The sequence below is a fragment of the Danio rerio genome, chromosome 10 (assembly GCF_052040795.2).
Source record: "Danio rerio strain M-AB ecotype USA chromosome 10, GRCz13ab, whole genome shotgun sequence".
Classification (NCBI taxonomy): domain Eukaryota; kingdom Metazoa; phylum Chordata; class Actinopteri; order Cypriniformes; family Danionidae; genus Danio; species Danio rerio.
In genome coordinates this window covers 25,146,044-25,168,326 of record NC_141030.1, presented here as the reverse complement: position 1 = coordinate 25,168,326, position 22,283 = coordinate 25,146,044, and the positions used below count along the sequence as shown (strand labels likewise).

Below are 22,283 nucleotides of genomic sequence, written 5' to 3'. Positions count from 1 at the left end.
GCCAATCACATGGCAGCAACTTAATGCATTTAGGCATGTAGACATGGTCAAGACGATCTGCTGCAGTTCAAACCGAGCATCAGAATGGGGGAAAAGGTGATTTAAGTGACTTTGAGCTTGGCATGGTTGTTGGTGCCAGATGGGCTGGTCTGAGCATTTCAGAAACTGCTGATCTACTGGGATTTTTGCGCACAACCATCTCTAGGGTTGGAAAATATTCAGTGAGCAGCAATTCTATGGGTGCAAATGCCTTGTTGATGCCAGAGGTCAGAGGAGAATGGCCAGACTTGTTTAAGCTGATAGAAAGTCAACAGTAACTCAAATAAACAATCGTTAAAACCGAGGTATGCAGAAGAGCATCTCTGAATGCACAACACGTCGAACCTTGAGGCAGATGGGCTACAGCAGCAGAAAACCACACCAGGTACCAGCTAAGAACCAGAAACTGAGGCTACACTTCATACAGGCTCACCAAAATTGGACAATAGAAGGTTGAAAAATGTTGCCTCGTCTGTAAGTCTCCATTTCTGCTGCGACATTCGGGTGGTAGGGTCAGAATTTGGCATCAACAACATGAAAGCATGGATCCATCCTGCCTTATATCATAAGCTCAGGCTGCTGGTGGTGGTATAATGGTGTGGGGGATATTTTCTTGGCACACTTTGGGCCCATTAGTATCAATGTGGCACATCATGTCATTGCCACAGCCTACCTGAGTATTGTTGCAGACCATATCCATCCCCTTATGTCTGATGGCTACTTCCAGCAAGACAATGCACCATGTCATAAAGTGTGAATCATCACAGACTGGTTTCTTGAACCTGACAATGAGTTCACTTTACTCAAATAGCCTCCACAGTCACCAGGTCTCAATCCAATAGAGCATCTTTGGGATGTGATGGAATGGGAGATTCACATTATGGATGTGCAGCTGACAAATCTGCAGCAACTGCGTGATGCTATTATGTCAATATGGGCCAACTTCTCTGAGGAATATTTCCAGTATCTTATTGAATCTATGCCATGGAGGATTAAGGCAGTTCTGAAGGGAAAATTGGTCCAACCCGGTACTAGTACAGTGTACCTAATAAAGTGGCTGATGTGTGTGTGTGTGTATATATTGCCATACATCTGATTTATATATAGGGTGGGTTTTTAGCTTGTATTAATTATTCTTTTTTTAAGTCACACATCACTCCAATGTCACAGCTGATTTTTAATTTCTTGAACGTTATGAAAACTATGTTGTTTTTTTATTAAATATTTTTCTTGGGCAGCACGGTGGTTCAGTGAGTAGCACTCTTGCCTCACAGCAAGAAGGTCGCTGGTTCAAACCTCGGCTGGGTCAGTTGACATTTCTTTGTGGAGTTTGCATGTTCTCCTCATGTTGGCGTGAATTTTCTCTGGGAGCTCCAATTTCTCCCACAAGTCCAAAGACATGCGCTATAGGTGAATCAGGTAAGTTAACTGTCTGTAGTGTATGTGTGTGTATGGGTGCTTCCCAGTAATGGGTTGCTGCTAGAAGGGCATCCGCTGTGTAAAACATATGCTGGATAAGTTAGTCGTTTATTTCGCTGTGCTGACCCCAGATTAATAAAGGACTAAGCCGAAAAGAAAATGAATGATTTTTTTTTTTGTATAAAGTAACAGCTAGTTGAATAAACATCTAGTGTGAAGAGTGAGAGTAAAAATATATTTCGCGTTTTAAAAGATTTGACTCATTATACTTTTCAAATACTTCTAAATTTTCTGCTTATCAACTCTAGGTCAGCTTACAAAATCAGCTAATCAAAAACCAAAACAAATAACATGACAAAAAAGTGTACAAAAAAGAACATTAACCTTGATTACTCAATCTTCCCTCAGTAATGTTTTCTAAAGAGCAGCTTTGGAATAAAGCACAGCTAGTGTGAAGATTTGGAGACAGAATAAATGATTCTCATTTCCGCAGATGACTCATTTTGTCAGTGTTTGTGCTTGGAGATGTGAATTTCCCTGTTATCGGCTGTGGCTGCTCTCACACAATCAGCTCATCTGCCGGCTTGTCCTTTATGCTCGGCTGTGAAGGACTGTGCATCTGCTGTGGAGAATGATGATGACCTACATACTCCAGATCAGACTGCAGGGAAAGGCCCTTAGCAAACGCTTCAGAGCTTGTGTTTGTGCGTGATGAAGGCAGACAGAGCACAGTTGGTCTACTGAGAAAGAGGCAAGAGGTCAGGAAGAAGTCAGAGAGCTCTGGGTGGTCAGGGTTCTGCTGTTTTGATAGCACTCTAATATAGAGTCTGTAGACAAAGGCTTTGATGATCTTAATGCGTCTTCTATTGTCTTCTGTGATTTTTCCTTCAAGATTATTTTTATTAATTTTTTTATCTTTATCATTATTTATATTACTATTAATTTATTTTTTGGAATAAAGTGAAATATATTTCTGAATGACACTGCAAGGATAATTTATTTAGGGCGTTAGTTTAAACAAAATGTCAACGCACAAAATATTTCAATAATTATAAAGTCTGATTAATGTTACTTTTTCCTATATACTAGATTGTTAAATAGGTTTTAGCTTTTAGCGAGAAAATAAAAAAAATAAATATAAAAAATTTATAAAAAATAAAAAATATATATATAAAAAAATGATAATATGAGAACAATGTAAAACTTACAAAGTACAATAATGTGATAAAAAACTGTAAATTTTAGAATACACTAAAATAGCACTGGCATAAATTAATATTAGCTGGATATTTCCCCCAAAATTAAAGTTCTGTCATAATTCATTTTGATTTTTGGGTGAACTATTCAAGGGTTAAAATATTTAAAAAATTAACATCAATTAACTCTAGTATATTCGAAAATTAAGGTAATAGCTATGTTAAGATAATAGCTATAGTAATGCATTAGTATATATAGTTATAATTTTTTTTTTGACACTGATAACTGGATTAAAGATATTACAATAAGAAGAAATGTTATTACCATGCATTAGGCTTTATGCAGTGACCATAAACAAAACATTTCAATATTTTATATGTATCATTCATTAATTCATTTTCATTCAGCTTAGTCCCTGTTTTAATCACGGGTCACCACAGTGGAATAAACCACCACCTACTCATATGTTTTTAAGCAGCAGATGCCCTTCCAGCCGAAGCGAGTACTGGGAAATCCTCTAACACTCTCTAACTCACACATACACTCATACACTACAACCAATTTAGCTCTACCAGTTCACCTAGTGCAGGTGTTTGGACTGGAACACCCGGAGAAAACTCACATGAACACGGGAAGAACATGCAAACACTACACAGCCCAGATGGGATTCGAATTGGCAACCTTCATGCTGTGAGGCCACCATGCCTGCAGTTATAATTGTTCTGTACATTTTATAAATATTTCATAGACAACCTAATTAGTAAAAAAAAGCAAAAAATAAATACTGCAATAAATAAAACAACAAAAATAAAAACTGAAAATATAAACAAAACAATTATATAAGAAATTCTAAAATGAAATATAAAGACAGTCAAACAAGTCTGGTAGTTAAAGTATTACAATTAAAGTCAAAGAGGTACCTCAACCTATAATAAAATGGGTTGTACTTAGAAGAATGTTAGTAACCACAAATTAGACGGTACCCACTGATTATGGAAGCAAACGCCAAGCGTTTAGGTAAAAAAAATTTGTGTGTGTGTGTTTTATATTTTGTAGTCTTTTAAAGGCTGACATGACAAGGTATAATTGTCTGTGAAAGGTAATGCAGTAATGCAGAGTTCAGTCAGTATTAATACATATTTATCACTTTCAAAAGTAAGAAAACCTTAATTTAGTCACAAGAATGTACTTAAAAATGTTATGTCTAATGGAATGTTAGGTCTAAAAATCAAATCCAGGTGTTTAGATGCAGAGAAATACAGCTCATTGTTAGTTAATGTTAACTCAAACCCAATAAATAATAAAAAAATAATAATAATTTACAAACATATAAGTTTTTAGGGAAAATTATTTTTTATTGCTTTTATGTCTCTTTTATTTTTATATTTATTACCTAGAAATAGATTAATCAAACTTCTTCTCTAAGTGGAACAGGGAAGTGAAATGTGCCTAAAGTTTTCAAGAGCTGTGTGTTTGCAAGGGTTGCTATAGATGGAAATTATATTGGGGTCAATCGGGCCCCAAAACAGATGCATTTAACTGTTCAGTTCTGGTGCGTATGTTTGGAAGTATGTTTGGGTGCAACTGCCAAAAGACTGCAGAATGACTGACAAATGATAAATTCCACCAAAACTCCTTCTATTAATATCAGTTGTGTATAAATACCAGGAAAATGTAGATTTCTTGAGCACCTCCTGAATGTAATTCTTGTATTGCATTGGTGTAACGTAACCCATAGCTCTGTCATCGAATCAGTCTGTGTCTAATGATTACTAATATTTTTGACATTGAAGAAAATCCCCTTCTGACCTTTTTTATTGAACATGTATGGAATTGGCCAGATATTCCAACATAGTAGATGTATAAATAATGATTAACTCAAGTCAAAGTACTTTCCATGGTTAGTTCATGTTAACCACATCAGCAAATAAAACATTGTAACAACACAATTATAACTACTGTACAATGTGGGTAATATTTTGAGGATCCCTTTTAGCTTATGCTCTCCCTTCAATTTGATTAGACTCAAACAAGATGGTTTCCAGCATAATGACACTGAAGGTTGAGATCTGATTATGGTGAATCAAGGAAATGAGGAAATTAGAGTTGGAAAATGATTCACAGCATGTTTAAGCTTCAGCTACCAAACTATGGCCTGCTGCAGTAAACACTTGACATTTAGAGATGTGTTCCATATCAGTTCAGGGAGGACTGTAACTCTTTCAGGACATTATTAACAGCAAAAACTGCTTACCTCTGCACTCCTGCCCTCAGCGACGCAGAGTAACGCCAGTCAGCATTTGGGCCTTTGGGCTGGAGAAGGAGAGAAAGAGAGAGATAGAGGGAATGAAGGGGTGGAAAGACAGAAAAGGGTTAGATACATTCTCATCAATAAATCATGTGTGTGTGCGTGTGTGTTTGTGTCTTGCATTTTAATATGAACCACAGCTAAAGAAGACCAGGACTACAGGGATGATTACTGGCACTAGGCCGTTGCCCATGACTCACTGCTATAAACCCAAAAAGAGTGTTTGGGGAGAGAGATTTCTTTATAATAACACATATGAAGGGCAGCTGATATTCACCTAATAACATACATATATTTATGTAATATATATCTCCATTACTAGGGAAGGACAATATTGCAAACTTGCAGACTATGTGATAAAATATATGTTGATAATGTATCCGTCATTGTACATTATCCTTTCTGCTTGTTTACATTAGCTATTTAAAAATACTTTAAATATTTTGACTTTTATTGATACTGTTAAATGTAAATTGAAATTTTTCAATAAGTAATGCCTGAATTCAGTTCACAACCCATTTCTGCCATGGGATCAATATGTTAATTTTGAAATATTATTACATCTCTTAAATTCTGAATTGTATTTCGCAATTCTGAAATTGTCTCACAATTCTGTATTCACATGTCACAATACTGACTTCAATCTTACAAATATAAACATTCTTAGAGATATAAAAAGACACGTCAGAGATGTAAACTCAGAATTGCGAGAATTCAAAGTTTGTTTTACTCAGTTAAGATTTTTCTTTTAAGAATTCAAACCACTTTGTGAATTTAACTTTCTCTTTATTTCTCACAATTATGCATTTCTAAATAATAATTGTGACTTGTTTTCTAGCAGCTTGGAGATATACTGTACATCAGAATTACACATTTTAATAAATATACAATATTGATTTAAAAATAACTTAATTAAACTCAAAATTGCAAAAATATAAATAAATCTGATTTTTTTTTTCACAACTGTCATTTTTTTCTCTAGAATTTTAACTTTATCTTGCAAATCAAATTTTGCTTTTTAAAATTGTGACCATTTTTTCCCAATTTTATGTTAATGTATTACAATTGTCCTTTCGATTAGGATAAAAAAAACTCTAAGTACTGTAAATGCTATAGTTCCTTGTGACTAGAATAAATAAAAACAAAATTCTGTGAGAAAATTTAGAATTGAGAGAAGCAAACAGAATAATTGTTAAATTTGTTTAAATTATATATCAATATATATACACTCAGTTAAATATATCAGTTAAAAGTTTGGGGCCAATTTTTTTTCATGTTTTTTTAATTAATCTTTTTATCAAGGAAGCATTTATTAAATGTAAATAAATTGTTAAATATGTATTACAATTTTGAATAACTGCTTTCTTATTGTATGTAGTTTCAAATGAAATTATTCATTCAATTCAATTCATGTTTATTTCTATAACTGTACAATGTATATTGTGTCAAAGCTGCTTAACATATTACTTCAGTCATTATTGCTTTTATAACTATAACCATTAACAATGATGATGATAATAATAATGATGATAATAATAATAATAATAATAATAATAATAATTTCTGAAGGATCATGGTCAAAGTAAGACTGGATTAATGAAGCAGAAAATTCTTCTTTAAAATCACTGGAATAAATTATTTAATTAAACTATAAACTACTTTTGAACAGCTATTTTATAGTGCAATAACATTTCACAATTTTACAATTTTTACTGTATGTTTTATTAAAAAAATTCAGCCTTGGTGAGCAGCATATGCTTAATTTAAAACATTAAATTGTCCTACTAACGACAAACATTTTACTGGTAGTGTATTTCTAACAATTAAAAAAAACACTGAATTTACACTTCTGAGGAAAACATTAAGAGAAGGAATCTTGGAATTTCAAGAAAAAAATCTGTAAAATATCTCCCATTTCAAAATGCCTTTTCTCTCAGAATTGAAACCTTATTTCTCGACTTTGTTATGAATTTAAAAGCTCTCGCATGTTTGCTTTGTTTTGTTTTCCAATATTTCGATTTTTTCACATACATGTAATTGAAAAGGCAAGATATAAAATTACAATTCTGTGCTGGAAAGTCCATATTTTGCAGCTGAGGAAATTACTTTTTTTCGTGTCCCAATGTTATCTGAAATTAAAATAAATATTGCAATACTGTGCATCCCAAGCAATTATCGCACATTTTCAAATAAATCTGCACCCCTTCTACTCAAGACCAAGTTCTAAATGTCTTTCCTCTCCCAACATCCATCCCATTTCTCATGCAACATGGATGATATCATCCTGGGATACCAGCTGACCTCATGTAACATGATACCAGAGCATTTTCTGCCCTCAACCAGAGCAACTCAATCTGTGCACTAGCCAAGATGACCACTGTAACCGAATACAAGGCATCAGCATTAAGATGGTCATCTGTTCCTCCTGCAATACACAGTGAATGAATTAATTGCTCCTACACAGAGGGAGAGCACAAGCACGTAGTTGCCACTCTTTTTATATTCGCCCTAGTAAAAAAAAAAAAATCTAGGTTGGGAAGTATGCAATAGGATGAGGCATTAGAGAATGGCCCAGATAATTTGAGTAAATAACATTCTTTAATCAGGTGAATTCAGGGGGGAGAGAATGCGTGCAAATAGACTCTGCCTCGCTGCCACAATATAATTTGCAGGGCTTGAGAGAATCAAAGGCTGGAGGTTAATTTCATTGCCTGCTCTCTTATCTCGGACAGACGGCCTCTGCTCCTAAATCCTCTGCAGTGTCGACTGTGCTGCAGTGTCTGTGCTGCCTCTCACCAGCAAATCTGAGAGGATCTGATGCTGTCAGGAGCAAACTCCAGCTATTCTCATACTCTAGACAATTTTAGATTTATTTTTTTTTATTTTTTTGGTGTGTGTTTTTTAAAACCATCTGCAAAATCGCTTCCCATGAGCGAGAGATCAAGAACACCCAGCCTTTGGATCATGTTCTGGCTAATTAAAACACATTTCACGAATCCATGGCTGACAAAGTGAACATGAATTCATGCCAATTACACTGACAAAAAAACATCAATTCAGTGTCTATGACTGCGAACAGGCAGCACAATAAAATCTATCTTGTTTTTTTTTGTATTGCCAAATGTTGGCATTGGCATCAAACTTTCCCCGTTTTTTAGGTGGATTTAAAATAATATAAAAACGCAAACATAATCTTGGAGTAAAGACAGTGAGATGGCAGTGGGAGGAAGGAAATAATCCTGCAAATGTGATGACAGCCTCAGATGTGGGAGCAAATGCCTGAATCATCATAAATGCAATGCGCTACTCTAGAAAAACTTGATGTTTGACACTAATGCATGGTGAAGGAAAGCACTGTAAAGCTGCACTAGATAACCACACAGTACAACAGGAGTTGACAAGGTCAAAAGCTTCTGACACGTGGGCATAGAGCTTTATTGCTGTTCCTGGTCTGACTAAATTACATTTTGCGCTAAAACATACTGGAAACCAGAGTTGGACTACAAAGTTTTGCTCAACTGTGGTTTACAATGTATATACAGTTGAAGTCAGAATTTTTAGCCCCCCTTCCCCCCCCCCAAATTCTGTTTAATGGACAGATTTTATTAACACATTTCTATAATAGTTTTAATAACTCATTTCTAATAACGGATTTATTTTATCTTTGCCATAATAACAGTAAATAATATTTACTAGATATTTATTCTATACAGCTTAAAGTTACATTTAAAGGCTTAACTAGGTTAATTAGGTTAGCTAGGCAAGTTAGGGTAATTAGGCAAGTTACTGTATAAAGATGGTTTGTTCTGTAGATTATCAAAAAAACATATAGCTTTAAGGGGCTAATAATTTTGACCTTAAAATTGTTTTTTTTTTTTTTTTAAGTAAAGCTGCTTTTATTCTAGCCGAATCAAAACAAATCAAGACTTTCTCCAGAAAAAAAAAAATATTATCAGACAAAATGAAAATTTCATTACTCTGTTAAACATCATTTGGGAAATTTTTGAAAAAGAAAGAAACAATCAAAGGGGGGCTAATAATTCTGACTTCAGCTGTGAAGTTTCATTGTAAAATGCGATTTGATCACACATATAATCAAATGTTGTTTAGCAACTAAATATCAGTATACTAAACAGCAAAAATGTTATCACATTAGTTTCCCTAAAATGAATCATGTTTTTAACTACAAAATAAACACACAAAAAGACAAGGTTATTTATGTAAAACCCAAAATTTTTGGGAAAAAGTAGAAATTATTCCTTATTTTGTAACACTAATCATAGTAGATATTTGTACAAACGTTAAACAATCTGTTGAATGCATGGTTTTTACAGTCAATATAATAAAAACAAGGTTAATTTTTATAAGGGTTACCAAATGCAGTGAAAAAAAATCTTTTTTTTGTTTGTTTTTTGGTTACATTCTGTAATGAACGATAAAGCATGTATATTGTGCCATTTCATTTGCATTTCTATGTATATTAAATAAATAAACTGGATAAATTTACAGTGAAAACCAATTAAAAGACATATTTAGAAGTGTTATACATCTCATATAATTATTTTGATTCAATGAGTTTTAGTGTTTATTATTTACATAATTTTTTTTTGTTACATTTAATATTGTTTAAAGTTGTTCTTCACTGAATGTCTAGCATCTTCTGATTTGTTTTTAAAATATCTAGCCATAAATTAGACAAGATTATTACTATTACTTGCTATTGTTTATTAATTTATTTAATATAAGATATGTGATGAGACACACCTGTATTGCTGCATCTGGCATACTAAGCCTGCGAACAAATCCACTTCCCCCAGTAAAGAAGCGCTCTGAGCCCCAGGTGCCACTAATGGGCCGGCCTGTGTTGTAGAACATGAAGGTGTCGCTGCCCGATGTGGCAGTCAGACAGGTCTTGTAGCAATAGGTTTTGGTCAGCGAGCCATTCCCCCGAACCTCAATGTAATGGGGCTCAACCTTGAGGTCTCTTCGGAGCACCACATTGTTATTGGGTTGAGAGCCGCCTCCACCACCACCACCACCACCTCCACCACCACCTCCCAAGCCACCTTCTGCCTGGGCCTTCTGAGACACACAGCAGGGCGAACAGGATCCGGGTTGGGTGCAGTAGGCATGGCAACGCACAATTGCCAGCACAACCACCGTCACCAAGAAAACAAAGGTGGTGGCACTCAAGGCCACGATGAGGTATAATGTCACTTTGGATAATGAGAGAGCGCTGTGAGGGCGAATGATTCGTTTGGGGTCAGGTGTGACTTTTAGTGGCACCTCCATGACGGCCACATTAATCGTAGCTGTAGATGAAAGAGGTGGTTCTCCGTGGTCCTTTACTAGTACGGTAAGACTAAAAGAGGTGGAGTTGTCTTCAAGGACACGCCGTGTAGTGCGTATTTCTCCTGTGTGTTCGTGCACTTTGAATAGATCCAGATCACTGGCCTGGTCAAGCAGATAGACAACCCATGCGTTCTGTCCAGCATCTGCATCATAGGCCGCAACCTTTGTGATCAATGTACCTGGCTCTGCATTCTTCTGGACTGTCTCCGTTGAGCGTGTGCCATTGGCTGGGGGATACACAATCTCAGGCGGGTGGTCGTTTTGATCCATTACGTAGATATACACGGTGGCTACACGGCTGAGTGGTGGGACACCACCATCCTGAGCTTTAACCTGGAAGTGAAACTCCCGTAATGACTCAAAGTCAAAGGAGCGAAGAGCGTAGGCAACACCTGTGTCTGCTTTCACCGACACATAGGAGGTGACAAGGATCCCATGGTTGTGGTCATTTAGGACCGTGTAGGTGATGCGAGCGTTTTCGTTGACATCTGAATCATGAGCCTTGATGGTACAGAGCGAGGCTCCAGGTGCATTGTTCTCCGTGACATACACAGTGTAGGAGGTCTGGTCAAAGCGAGGAGGGTTGTCGTTCACATCTGCGACATCCACCTGAATGGTTTTCTGAGACGAAAGAGGAGGGTTGCCGCCATCGGTAGCGCTGAGGGTGACATTATAGGCTGCTGTGTTCTCACGGTCAAGAAAGGCTGAGGTTACCAAGGTGTAGTAATTTCTAAACGACTTGATTTTGAAAGGAAGACCTGGTGGAATTTCAAGGGTGACCTGTTTGTTAGGGCCAGAGTCCCGGTCAGTGACACTGATCAGTGCCACCACTGTGTCTGCACGTGCATCTTCACGTACTGGACTGGACAGAGATGAAAGCACGATCTCTGGAACATTGTCATTGACATCAACGACCTCCACCACCACTTTGCAATGGGCAGCCACTGGAGCTGGGCCTTTGTCCATGGCCTGGATGTACATTTCATATGAATTGGTGTCTTCATAGTCCACATTGCTCTTGACTCTGATTTCTCCAGTGTTGATGTCCATGCTGAACATCTGCCTGACCCTGTCTGGGGTGTAACTGCTGAATGAATAAAGCACCTCCCCGTTTGTTCCTTCATCTTGGTCTGTGGCATTCAGTTTGATAACCAAAGTGTCTTTGGGGGAATTTTCAAGCAATTTGACTTTATAGACTGAGCTATCAAAAACGGGGTTGTTGTCATTCGAATCTAAGACGCGAACGTTTATTTTTGCGGTACCTGTTCGTGCTGGTGTGCCACCGTCTGTCGCTGTCAGGAGTAACTGATGATAAGGGGCGAGCTCGCGATCCAAGGGCTTTTTGAGCACGAGCTCGATGTGCTTAGTATTCAGCGAAGGCTTGTTGGAATCGAGCGCGAAATGCTCGTTTGGGCTGAGCCGGTACAGTCGAACAGAATTGGTACCAATGTCCGGATCTTGCGCGTGTTCGATCGGAAAACGAGAGCCCGGCAAAGCCGATTCTGTGATCTCTAATTGATACTCGTCTCTGGGGAACTGCGGCGTATTATCATTCACGTCTGTTATCTCCACCTCGACATTATGGTCTTCAGGTGGGTCTTCAAGAAGAACCTCGAGATTTAATACACACGCGGTGCTCGTATCACACAGCGTCTCTCTGTCAATTCTCTCGTTTACCACCAATTTTCCATTCTTATGGTCCACGTACCTTTTGCCGCTGTCAGAGGTTACCTTAATTTTTCGGGTGGAGAGCTTTCGAATATCCAAACCCAAATCCTGTGCAATATCACCTACAATCGTTCCACTCTGCGATTCCTCTGGCACGGAATATCGTATTTGTCCGAGAGCAAGGCCACAAAATAATAAAAATAGCAAAAAAGAAAGAGGCACTTTTTTGTCTAGGCAATCACATATCCCTGCAACAGCCATCGCAAGATCATAGGATCCGCAGACGGATTAAAAACAGCACTCCGCCTTGTCAGTTTGCAATATCTTGCCTTCCACTTCAGCATTAACGGTTTTTCATTTATGTGCACAATGGCCTAATTGTCAATTCCATTCTACAAGCGCACGGATACTTCTCGGATGCGTCCATGTTTCCTTTGTCCGCGCTTATCCTTTTTTTTTCCCTGTGCGCGCCGCTGACGGGTGTGTTTCCTTGCCACTGGTGCTGCATATTTCGCCGTGCGCGCACTCCTCTCTCTCTCTTTTCCTCTCCGCTTCAAGCACCCCTCCCATCCGTACTCCTCTTGCTCCTCTTCTTCATGGCTCAGTTTGATGGTGTTGGTGCGGTACACCGGGGGAGGGGCTGCCCTCTCAAATATAATGCATTCTGATATTCGAGACGTTGTAAGAAAATATAACAGCTTGATGGAAGCCGCCAAAAAGCAAAATCTACAACCATTCGTACACTCAGTATAGCCTACCAGGTTTCTGATCATTTGGAGGAAAAAAAGCTATGATGATTAGAAACTGAGTACTTGGGAAGCTTAACCATCCTTCCCTGAACTAGGACAAAGCATTTTAAGCTTTGGTTCATCACTTTGCGAAACAGGAAAAACACTTAAAATGAAATGCGTTCGATGTGGTTTTGTGTTATAGGTATGATATGATTTCTTCATATCAATTGCTGTGCTAAACCTCATAACTTCATATAAACGCTCCAAACAGGAAAAAGTGTGTAAAAAGTGTTTACAATCTTGTAAAAGTCCAATGTAAAAAAACTTGTTAATTAAAAAGCCAATGCCATACATGAAAAGTGGATTATATTATAATATATTGAAACAATATGTTTGTCTGTATTGTAAACTTTGTAGACATATAAACCAAATGTTACAGTAAAATGTTAAAAATCGATTAATTTAGAAAAAAACTGTTTGATTATAAAAAGCTAAAATAATGTCAATCACCTTATAAACGATACAATTCTGAAGCTTTTCTGCTAAAGTTTTTTTTCAACATATAAAGCCATAAAACACTGCATGTTGTTAATAATTATTCCATAGTATTTAATTGTATTTCAACTATAAGCTAGGAAAGTGTTAAAGCAACAAACTGAGACTTTAAAATCAGTGTTTTACAGTTTTTACAGTAAAAATATGCATACGGTTTTAATGTGCAAAAATGATACATTCACCGGCCACTTTATTATGTACACCCTCACAACTGCTCCTTAATGGAGATTTCTAATAACCCAATCACATTGCAGCAATTCAATGCATTTAGGCATGTAGACATGGTCAAGACAAACTGCTTCAGTTCAAACCGAGCATCAGAATGGGGAAGTAAGGTGATTTAGGTGACTTTGAACGTAGTGTGATTGTTGGTGCCACATGGGCTGGTCTGAGTATTACAGAAACTGCTGATCTACTGGGATATTCATGCACAACCATCTCTAAGGTTTACAGCGAATGGTCTGAAAAAGAGAAAATATCCATTGAGCGACAGTTTTGTGAGTGCAAATGCCTTGTTGATGCCAGAGGTCAGAGGAGAATGGCCAGACTGGTTCAAGCTGATAAAAAAGGCAACAGTAACTCAAACAACCATTTGTTATAATCAAGGTATGCAGAAGAGCATCTCTGAATGCACAACACGTCAAACCTTGAAGCAAATGGGCTACAGCAGCAGAAGACAACACAGAGTGCCACTCCTGTCAGCTAAGAACAGGAAAAAGGCTAGAATTTGCACAGGCTCAGCAAAACTGGACAATAGAAGATTGGAAAAATGTTGTCTGGTCTGATGAGTCCTGATTTCTGCTGTGACATTTAGATGGTAGGGTCAGAATTTGGCATCAACTTTTGGGATGTTGTGGAATGGGAGATTCGCATCAATATGGACCAAGATCTCTGAGGAATATTTCAAGTACCCATATGAATCTATGCCAGGAAGGATTAAGGTAGTTGTGAAGGCACAAGTGGGTCCGACTCGGTACTAGTATGGTGTACCTAATAAAGTGGCCGGTGACCATATATCTCATGTTCTTACTGTGCGAATAATCCTTGATGTACGCCTGACAATCTCATGACAGGCTGTGACTTTTCAAACATGAGAATCGCCCAACGGCAAATCATTATACCAAGCAGCTCAGTGTTTCACAAAGAAATGGTGCTAACGTTTTTGAAAAAAATTAATAATAATAATAATAATTCCATCACCCATCATCCATATTAATCATAAAAAGCTATGATTGTTATTGCCCCAGAATGTGCTTTTCTCTCTTCCTCTCCCTTTCCCCGTCTGTGGCTTTGACTTCAGACAGACCAGGTCATTCGGGCGTGCGCGCCTGGGGCTCGATCTCTGTGCATCCGTCAAAATGCGCCACAGTGAGGGTGCGTGTCACTCTGAAACCGATGACATAAACTAAGCCAGGGCAGACTGTCAGCCTAAACCCGTCGCATTAGGGTCGCCTTGTGTCATCGCCATATACAGCAATGGAACACAATCTTCATTCAGATATTTTTTATAATTATTTATTTAAAAGAGCACATATTTTTAAATCCTTCTATTTTCGTTTGCTCAAGACATTATATTGTTGTTGCTACAGCTGCTGTTTTATCTAAACATTTTGTGTAATGTATTTCAAGAATAAAATGGGCCCTTCATATGCAATTTTAAGTGTAATGTTTATTTATTTTGCAGTATGGGGTAACTGGAACACAGAACAGCAGGTGGCAATCTTTGTTCTCTGCAATTAAATGTAAACCAGCTGAGTTGACAGTATAGGACAAAAGGTGAAAAATGTTTGCATATTGTTTTCATGATGTGTTTGTTTTGTTCTTTTTGGAAACCACTGTGTATAATACCAAATGTGTTGCAGCAAAAAACACACCCTGCAAGCAACTGGGTCAGATACCCCAATGTTTACTTTTCTGACTTGCAGATATCTACAATTCAGATTTTGTCTCTGTTTCCATCTACAGTACATTGTCTCACCTGAACATGCACACAATGGAATGCGTTTATTGATTCTAAAGTACTGAAAGATTAATACATCATTATGAGATTAATACAAATCTCATAATTCAGCTTTTCTTCTCAGATCTAAGTGATGTTTATAAACAAGTTTATGGAGGAGCATGCGCAGATGTTTTAACAAGGCTCATTCCAACCCGGGGTCATTCTGATTTTGTACCCCTATTTACATTTCTGGAGAAAGCAAAATACATCCCAGGAGTTACATTATTTTTATTTTTATTTTTTTTTTGCAGTTTTTGTTTTCGTGAGTTCACCAGAGGCCACTGTAAGCTTTTTCAGATCTTAAATTTCTCTCACGAGTGTCAATCGTGCCTACTGTTCTCACATCAGTCCATCAGAAGCCACTGTCAACTGACTGATGTACTCATTGACCAATCGACTAACCCCTAAATCCCTAATCCCTAAACCCAACCAATTGTATTTCTAAAAGCCCAGATTGACCTGCCCACCCCCTAGGGCTGCACGATTCTGGCAAAAATGTGAATCACGATTTTTTTTTTTTGTTTAAAATCAAGAACACGATTTTCTCACGATTCTGTAAATGTAAACTAAAGAATAATATGATTAGCCTATTATTATTGTTAATTCTCAAACACATGGTAAATCAACAATAATATTATTAGCCTATGTGTAGGTATACTGTTGCTTAAAAAACTAAATTTTGTGTAGTCATTATGGTGGACTTGAACAAAGTTTCAATATGTCTTGTTTGTTAATTCACAGTAAAATGATGACATCAGAATATAACCATTCATAATTCTGAAGTTGATTTATTATGTTTAAGACATGTGCTTGTCATGGCTGCTGTCACTGTGAGAAAAAACACACACACATGCAAATCAAACCTCCCACACGGCCCTCAAGGATCGCTCTGTGCAACAAACTGAACGTTATTTACAACTTCATTACCTGTTACGGACAAACTGGTTACAGCAGGAAAGCCGTCCACACAAAGCTAAGCGGTCAGCTGGTAAGCGAGAAAAGGTACGGCATCATACCGCTCCGTAGCATTCGTTTTTGAAGACTAAATGCAGCCATACATAGCTCTGGCTACATAATTTGCAATCTCCAGAAATGTATATAGGGCTACGTTTTCAAAATATCCTATGTTGGCTAATTTATTGTTGGCAATCATTCTATTATCCAATCAGCCTGAGACCAAACTACTATAAATAGCAATGCACATCTTGCTTCTGTATTCTCTCGAATTTAAGCATCCCACCACCACCCCAGCTCCACACCTTTAAACCTGATTTCTACTTAAGTCAACGAGTCAGGGAGTGTTATTAAGCCAGGCTAGACACTACACTTGAACCCCTATCTCTCGGTATCTCTGTATAAACCAGCAGGTTACTTAAACGCACAACCAGTCCTATCATCCTCCGTGTGTACACTCAGTGTAAGTGCGCAATAACAAGACTGTCCTGACATTTGGAAAAGTGAGTTATGGCTTTGGGCAACTGAGCGTATTGAGTTGTGAATGATAGAGAAAAGGGATGAGTATAATACTGCTAATTGACAAACCCCAAATTAAGATTCCTGTCGGAATACAAGCCAGAATCTTACATACATGTCAAATATTAATACAACAATGTCTATTTAAGATAATATTGTAAAGACAATGATGTGAAGACTGATTAAGACACAAATGGCCCAGAGAATACAGCAAATATATATATATATATATATATATATATATATATATATATATATATATATATATATATATATATATATATATATATATATATATATATATATTTTTTTTTTTTTTTTTTTTTTTTTTTTTGCTTGTATACATTTTATACTTTTAAACATGTTTCTACTATTCTGGCTTGTTATGAAATAATGCTAAACTAAAACAATTTAGTTTTAGTTTCACTGCAGTTATTCCATTTCATGCAAATTATCAATAAATTATTCATCACTTCTGCCCTGGTCCTTTTATGCTATCACCTGAAATGCTTTTACCATATAGGCTAATTTGGAAATGTTTTAATAGAATGTTTATATCACCAGATGTATGGCTTTTCCAGTGTAGTATACCTCTGTTGTTCACCTGCTTCTCCTTAACCCCCAAAGATATTAAATAATTAATTAAATAGATACAACAACAAAAATGGCATGTTTCTAGCACTGATAGTTAAGTTTATGATAAGGTGTTATTTAGTGGTATGTTTCTCCAAAATTGTCCCCTCATTCGTTTGATTTTCAAACAATCATAATCATATTTATGTGTTTTTGAAATGCCACTCATTGAATGATTATGTTTGAAACTACCTGAGTTTGATTTTCTCATTACATTTTAAAGAGGATAGCTTTCACATAAATATATATATATATATATATATATATATATATATATATATATATATATATATATATATATATATATATATATATATATATATATTATTATTATTATTTTTATTTATTTATATATTTTTTTACACACCCCAGGCAAAAATCTAGGTTTTTTTTGTCTTCAGTGGTGAATAATAGAACATGTAAGCAGAAACTGGTCCTTGGTGCTTCATAAATGTTTATGGCCATACCAGCATTTTGGGCATCAAAAAACATATACTGGTTAAACAAACTATTAATTGCTTTATTAGTTTTGTTTATATATATATATATATATATATATATATATATATATATATATATATATATATATATATGTATATATATATATATATATATATATATATATATATATATATATATATATATATATATATATATATATGTGTGTGTATATATATATATATATATATATATATATATATATATATATATATATATATATATATATATATATATATATATATATATATAATGGAAATTAAACTATATATCCTTCATGATATAGATTGAACAAGGTACTGGAAAATTACTTAGAGATTTTGGTCTATATTGATGTGATGGCGTCACGCAGTCGTTGCAGATTTGTCGGCTGTACATCCATGATGTGAATCTCTATATCTACCACTTCCCAAAGGGGCTCTATTTGATTAGGGTCTGGTGACTGTGGAGGCCATTTGAGTGCAGTGAACTCATTATCATGTTCAAGAAACCAGTCTGAGATGATTTGGACTTTATGACATGGTGCGTTATCCTGCTAGAAGTCGCCATCAGAAGATGGGTACACAGTGATAATAAAGGGATGGACATGGTCAGAAACAATACTAAGATAGGCTGTGGTATTGACATGATGCTTAATTGGTTGTAATGGGCCCAAAGTGTACCAAGAAAATATCCCCCACACCATTACACCACCACCAGGAGCACAAACCGTTGATACAAGACAGGATGGATCCATGCTTTTTTGTTGTTGACGCCAAATTCTGACCCTACCATCTAAATGTCACAGCAGAAATCAAGACTTAAAAGGCCAGGCAACATTTTTTCCAGTCTTCTTTTGTCCAGTTTTGGTGAGCAGGTGTGAATTGTAGTCCAGTTTCCTGTTCTTAGCAGACAGGAGTGGCATCTGCTGTGGTCTTCTGCTGCTGTAGCCCATCCGCCTCAAGGTTTGACATGTTGTGTGTTCAGAGATGCTCTTCTTCATGCCTCGGTTGTAACGAGTGGTTATTTTAGTTACTGTTGCCTTTCTATCAGCTCGAACCAGTCTGGACATACTCCTCTGACCTCTGGCATCAATAAGGCATTTGCGCCCACAGAACTGCTACTCACTGGATATTTTCTCTTTTTTGGGCCATTTTCTGTTAACCCTAGAGATGGTTGTGCGTAATAATCCTAGTAAATATGCAGTTTCTGAAATACTAAGAACAGCCCATCTAGCACCAACAACCATGCCACAAAAAAAGTCACTTAAATTACCTTTCTTCCCCATTCTGTTGCTCAGTTTTAACTGCAGCAGATCATCTTGACCATGTTTATATGCTCCAATGCATTGAGTTGCTGCCATGTGATTGGCTGTTTAAAAATTTGCGTTAACGAGCAGTTGGACAGGTGTGCCTAATAAAGTGGCCGGTGAGTATATACAAAAATTGGCTTGCTCGGTCAAGGCATAAGGTATAGAGATATAATTGAAAAACTAGACTGCCATCATTGCTGTCATGAAGATAAGCTGCCAAACAGTTGAACTTTGAAAGATATTAGTACACTATTTTGAGCTTTGAGTTGTGACTTTTGACCTTTGGCAGGCCAAAGACCCATTTATAAGTGGTCCTCCTCCTCCCCTGACCCTACTTACATAAGTGTGCCAGATTTTAAAAGAGATGCACCCATCTGAGAGACACCGCACAGGCAGCCTGCACCAACAGTGCCCTCAGCAAGGGCATCCAGAGTCACACAGCACCCATCAGAGAGTGTGTGTGTGTGCACTAAAAATCCCTCTTCCTGCGTCGTTCACTTTCTCACTCTCTGCATGCATGTCTTCTCCTCTTATCCTCCCTCTTGCCAGTTGTGGCCTATATTTGGTATTGGTGATGTAGGGCATGAGAGCAGAATGGTGAATTTAAAGTTGTACACTCCTTTTCATGACTGAATAGTGTATGTTGGCAATTGACCAATTTGGACACTAATTTTCTCCAGAATGGACAACATGGTTTCTAGACTCCATATACTTTATAAATGTTGACAGTGATATTATTTTCACTTAAAATTTAAAGCTAAATGTCAATTTCAAGTTCACCTATACTACATGTCTTTGGACTGTGGGGAAAACTAGAGCACCTGGGGAAAATCCACACGAAGACGGGGAGAACATGCAAACTCCACACAGAAACGCCAACTGACCGAGCCGGGGCTTGAACTAGTAACCTTCTTGCTGTGAGGCAACAGTGCTAACCACTGAGCCACTGTGTCACTTATTATTAGTAGTATATTATTGTTAATTATAAGTTATTATTTTTAAGCGTATTTTTTATTTTAATATAATTCATTCAGAATCATTAGTTCTCAGTGTCTTGATTTTTCAGAAATCCAAAATATGATTTGCTGCTCTAGTATGACCTATTATGGTTGATGCTTAGTAATTAATAGGGGTGACTGTGTTTTAATTATTATCTTTCATGTTCAAAATTCAGAATAGCTAATTTTTTATATTAAAATATTTATTTTTTACACTATAAATGTCTCACTTTTGATAAGCTTAATTATCTTTAATTAATACATGTTTAAATGGCAATTTTGAGTGTTTATATATCACTGTTTCACCATAAAATGTGATGCAGCATCTTGTTAGATAAAAACCAAGATTTTTGAAAATTATTTATTTTAATTTAATTAACTTGTTTATTATTAAATAAACCAACAAAAAAAGATTTATGAAAATTAATAAGGCGAAGCGGTGGCGCAGTGGGTATCAAGTTCGCCTCACAGCAAGAAGGTCACTGGTTCAAGCCTCGGCTGGGTCAGTTGACATTTCTGTGTGGAGTCTGTGGAATGAACCGCCACAGTGGAATGAACCACCAACTTTTCCAGCATATGTTTAACACAGCAGATGCCCTTCCAGCTGGAACCCATCACTGGGACACCCATTTACTCCCATTCACACACATACACTATGGACAATTTAGCCCACCAATTCACCTATACTACATGTCTTTGGACTTGTGGGGGAAACCGGAAGAAACCCGCGCAAACACGGGAGAATATACAAACTGATGCCAACTCTTTATATATATGAAAATAATAATAATAAATTATTTATAAAAAATACAGTGAGAAAAATCTGTATTTACAAGTCATTTATTGTATTTAAAAATACTTTTGATACTTTTGACAAATGTTTGACTTAATGCATCTTTGCTTGAAAAAATACTTAATTATTAATTAGCTAATAAACATTTAATTAAATGACACTATTAATAAAACTTATGAAAGGTAGTATTTTTTAATACAAGTTATGTTTTTCTTGGTAGGTTATTTCCACTTTTACATTCCATATTCTTAGTCTAATAAGCTTAAGTACAAGATAAAAACTTCCTTGTAAAGTGAAGCATTTAATTAAGGTACAACTTAGTCTGTGTATCTTTCATTATTTATTACTCTTTAAAGTGCTATTCTTTATATATTCTTCAAAGACTTATAAGATATACATGTATGAAAAACATGTATTTAAAATCTGTTTTCTATACTGGATTGTTTATAGGAATGCATAAAAATTAGCGACAACATTCTTTATTGCTGTTTTTCTGTTTAAATAGCATTGCAAAACACTTTAGTGCCTAGATCTTAGTTCCTGAAATTAGGGCGTAAATGTGAGGACACACAGAGTGAGAGAGAAATGTAAAAGGACTGCGCATCTTCAAAGAAATGAGAAGCACAGCATCATGGGAGCAGAAGGCATGTTGTGTTTAACACAAAGTGACAGTAAAAAATAGAGAGAAAGAGTGTCTGAAATGACTGGGGGAAGAGGAGGCATGAGAAGGATGGTGTGTAAGAAAGACCTCTACTGGCTGAGGCTGGAAATGAACACTAGAGAAAATCTGAGTCACTGTAGCTTGAAGTAACGACATGTGGAATGTTTTTGCAAGAACAAAATGACCATATTTTTGGCAATTGTGAGTCTCAATTAGCATTTGTGCATCAAGTCAATAATTAAATGAAAGATGAGCTGCAAAGGTAACACAAGCTGTTTAAAACATCATTAACATTATAAACGATAAAAAAACTATAAACAGTGTGACTTATTTTAGGCCCATTGAAAGATCTGGATTAATATATAATTATAATTGAATCTGATTTTAAATTAAAGTTTGATACATAAATGATATTTTAGAGCAAACATTTAAGACATCACTCATAAACTGTAAAGTAAGACTTTATACACTCAGAAATAAAGGTACGTGAGCTGTCACTGGGGTAGTACCTTTTCAAAAGGTACACATTTGTATCTTAAAGGTTCATATTAATACCTCAAGGGTACATATTGTTAACTAAAAAAAAGTACAAAAGTGTTTTCTTAATTTTTTAGGTACTAATATATACTTCTGAGGTACCAATATGAACCCTTTAAGTACAAATG

The 22,283-nt window shown here is 36.2% G+C and overlaps 11 protein-coding genes and 1 non-coding gene across 15 annotated transcripts in view; 1 reads left to right on the top strand and 11 right to left on the bottom strand.

Moving 5' to 3' along the window:
- Nucleotides 1–12,244, bottom strand: part of pcdh1a10 (protocadherin 1 alpha 10) — a 34,395-nt gene extending 22,151 nt beyond the window's left edge. Inside the window, exons 1-2 of the mRNA NM_001024105.2 lie at nt 9,728–12,244; nt 4,910–4,968 (exon numbers count right to left, since the gene is read on the bottom strand). Coding sequence (NP_001019276.1) covers nt 4,910–4,968; nt 9,728–12,244 — 2,576 coding nt within the window. The remainder of the gene's footprint in view (nt 1–4,909; nt 4,969–9,727) is intronic.
- Nucleotides 1–22,283, bottom strand: part of fbxw11b (F-box and WD repeat domain containing 11b) — a 649,789-nt gene that overhangs the window by 463,455 nt on the left and 164,051 nt on the right. The gene's annotated exons all lie outside the window — the stretch shown is intronic.
- Nucleotides 1–22,283, bottom strand: part of pcdh1a1 (protocadherin 1 alpha 1) — a 142,910-nt gene that overhangs the window by 22,151 nt on the left and 98,476 nt on the right. The window contains exon 2 of the mRNA NM_001024095.2: nt 4,910–4,968. Within this exon, the coding sequence (NP_001019266.2) occupies nt 4,910–4,968 (59 nt within the window). The remainder of the gene's footprint in view (nt 1–4,909; nt 4,969–22,283) is intronic.
- The window catches only part of pcdh1a2 (protocadherin 1 alpha 2), a 126,635-nt gene that overhangs the window by 22,151 nt on the left and 82,201 nt on the right, over nt 1–22,283 (bottom strand). Inside the window, exon 2 of the mRNA NM_001024096.2 lies at nt 4,910–4,968. Within this exon, the coding sequence (NP_001019267.2) occupies nt 4,910–4,968 (59 nt within the window). The remainder of the gene's footprint in view (nt 1–4,909; nt 4,969–22,283) is intronic.
- LOC141376356 (uncharacterized) overlaps nt 1–22,283 on the top strand; it is a 273,156-nt gene that overhangs the window by 197,220 nt on the left and 53,653 nt on the right. The gene's annotated exons all lie outside the window — the stretch shown is intronic.
- The window catches only part of pcdh1a3 (protocadherin 1 alpha 3), an 87,398-nt gene that overhangs the window by 22,151 nt on the left and 42,964 nt on the right, over nt 1–22,283 (bottom strand). The window contains exon 2 of the mRNA NM_001024097.2: nt 4,910–4,968. Coding sequence (NP_001019268.2) covers nt 4,910–4,968 — 59 coding nt within the window. The remainder of the gene's footprint in view (nt 1–4,909; nt 4,969–22,283) is intronic.
- The window catches only part of pcdh1a4 (protocadherin 1 alpha 4), an 83,005-nt gene that overhangs the window by 22,151 nt on the left and 38,571 nt on the right, over nt 1–22,283 (bottom strand). The window contains exon 2 of the mRNA NM_001024099.2: nt 4,910–4,968. Coding sequence (NP_001019270.2) covers nt 4,910–4,968 — 59 coding nt within the window. The remainder of the gene's footprint in view (nt 1–4,909; nt 4,969–22,283) is intronic.
- pcdh1a5 (protocadherin 1 alpha 5) overlaps nt 1–22,283 on the bottom strand; it is a 79,709-nt gene that overhangs the window by 22,151 nt on the left and 35,275 nt on the right. The window contains exon 2 of the mRNA NM_001024100.2: nt 4,910–4,968. Coding sequence (NP_001019271.2) covers nt 4,910–4,968 — 59 coding nt within the window. The remainder of the gene's footprint in view (nt 1–4,909; nt 4,969–22,283) is intronic.
- The window catches only part of pcdh1a6 (protocadherin 1 alpha 6), a 75,036-nt gene that overhangs the window by 22,151 nt on the left and 30,602 nt on the right, over nt 1–22,283 (bottom strand). The window contains exon 2 of the mRNA NM_001024101.4: nt 4,910–4,968. Within this exon, the coding sequence (NP_001019272.3) occupies nt 4,910–4,968 (59 nt within the window). The remainder of the gene's footprint in view (nt 1–4,909; nt 4,969–22,283) is intronic.
- pcdh1a7 (protocadherin 1 alpha 7) overlaps nt 1–22,283 on the bottom strand; it is a 71,162-nt gene that overhangs the window by 22,151 nt on the left and 26,728 nt on the right. The window contains exon 2 of the mRNA NM_001024102.2: nt 4,910–4,968. Coding sequence (NP_001019273.2) covers nt 4,910–4,968 — 59 coding nt within the window. The remainder of the gene's footprint in view (nt 1–4,909; nt 4,969–22,283) is intronic.
- pcdh1a8 (protocadherin 1 alpha 8) overlaps nt 1–22,283 on the bottom strand; it is a 67,368-nt gene that overhangs the window by 22,151 nt on the left and 22,934 nt on the right. The window contains exon 2 of the mRNA NM_001024103.2: nt 4,910–4,968. Coding sequence (NP_001019274.2) covers nt 4,910–4,968 — 59 coding nt within the window. The remainder of the gene's footprint in view (nt 1–4,909; nt 4,969–22,283) is intronic.
- Nucleotides 1–22,283, bottom strand: part of pcdh1a9 (protocadherin 1 alpha 9) — a 57,651-nt gene that overhangs the window by 22,151 nt on the left and 13,217 nt on the right. The window contains exon 2 of the mRNA NM_001024104.2: nt 4,910–4,968. Coding sequence (NP_001019275.2) covers nt 4,910–4,968 — 59 coding nt within the window. The remainder of the gene's footprint in view (nt 1–4,909; nt 4,969–22,283) is intronic.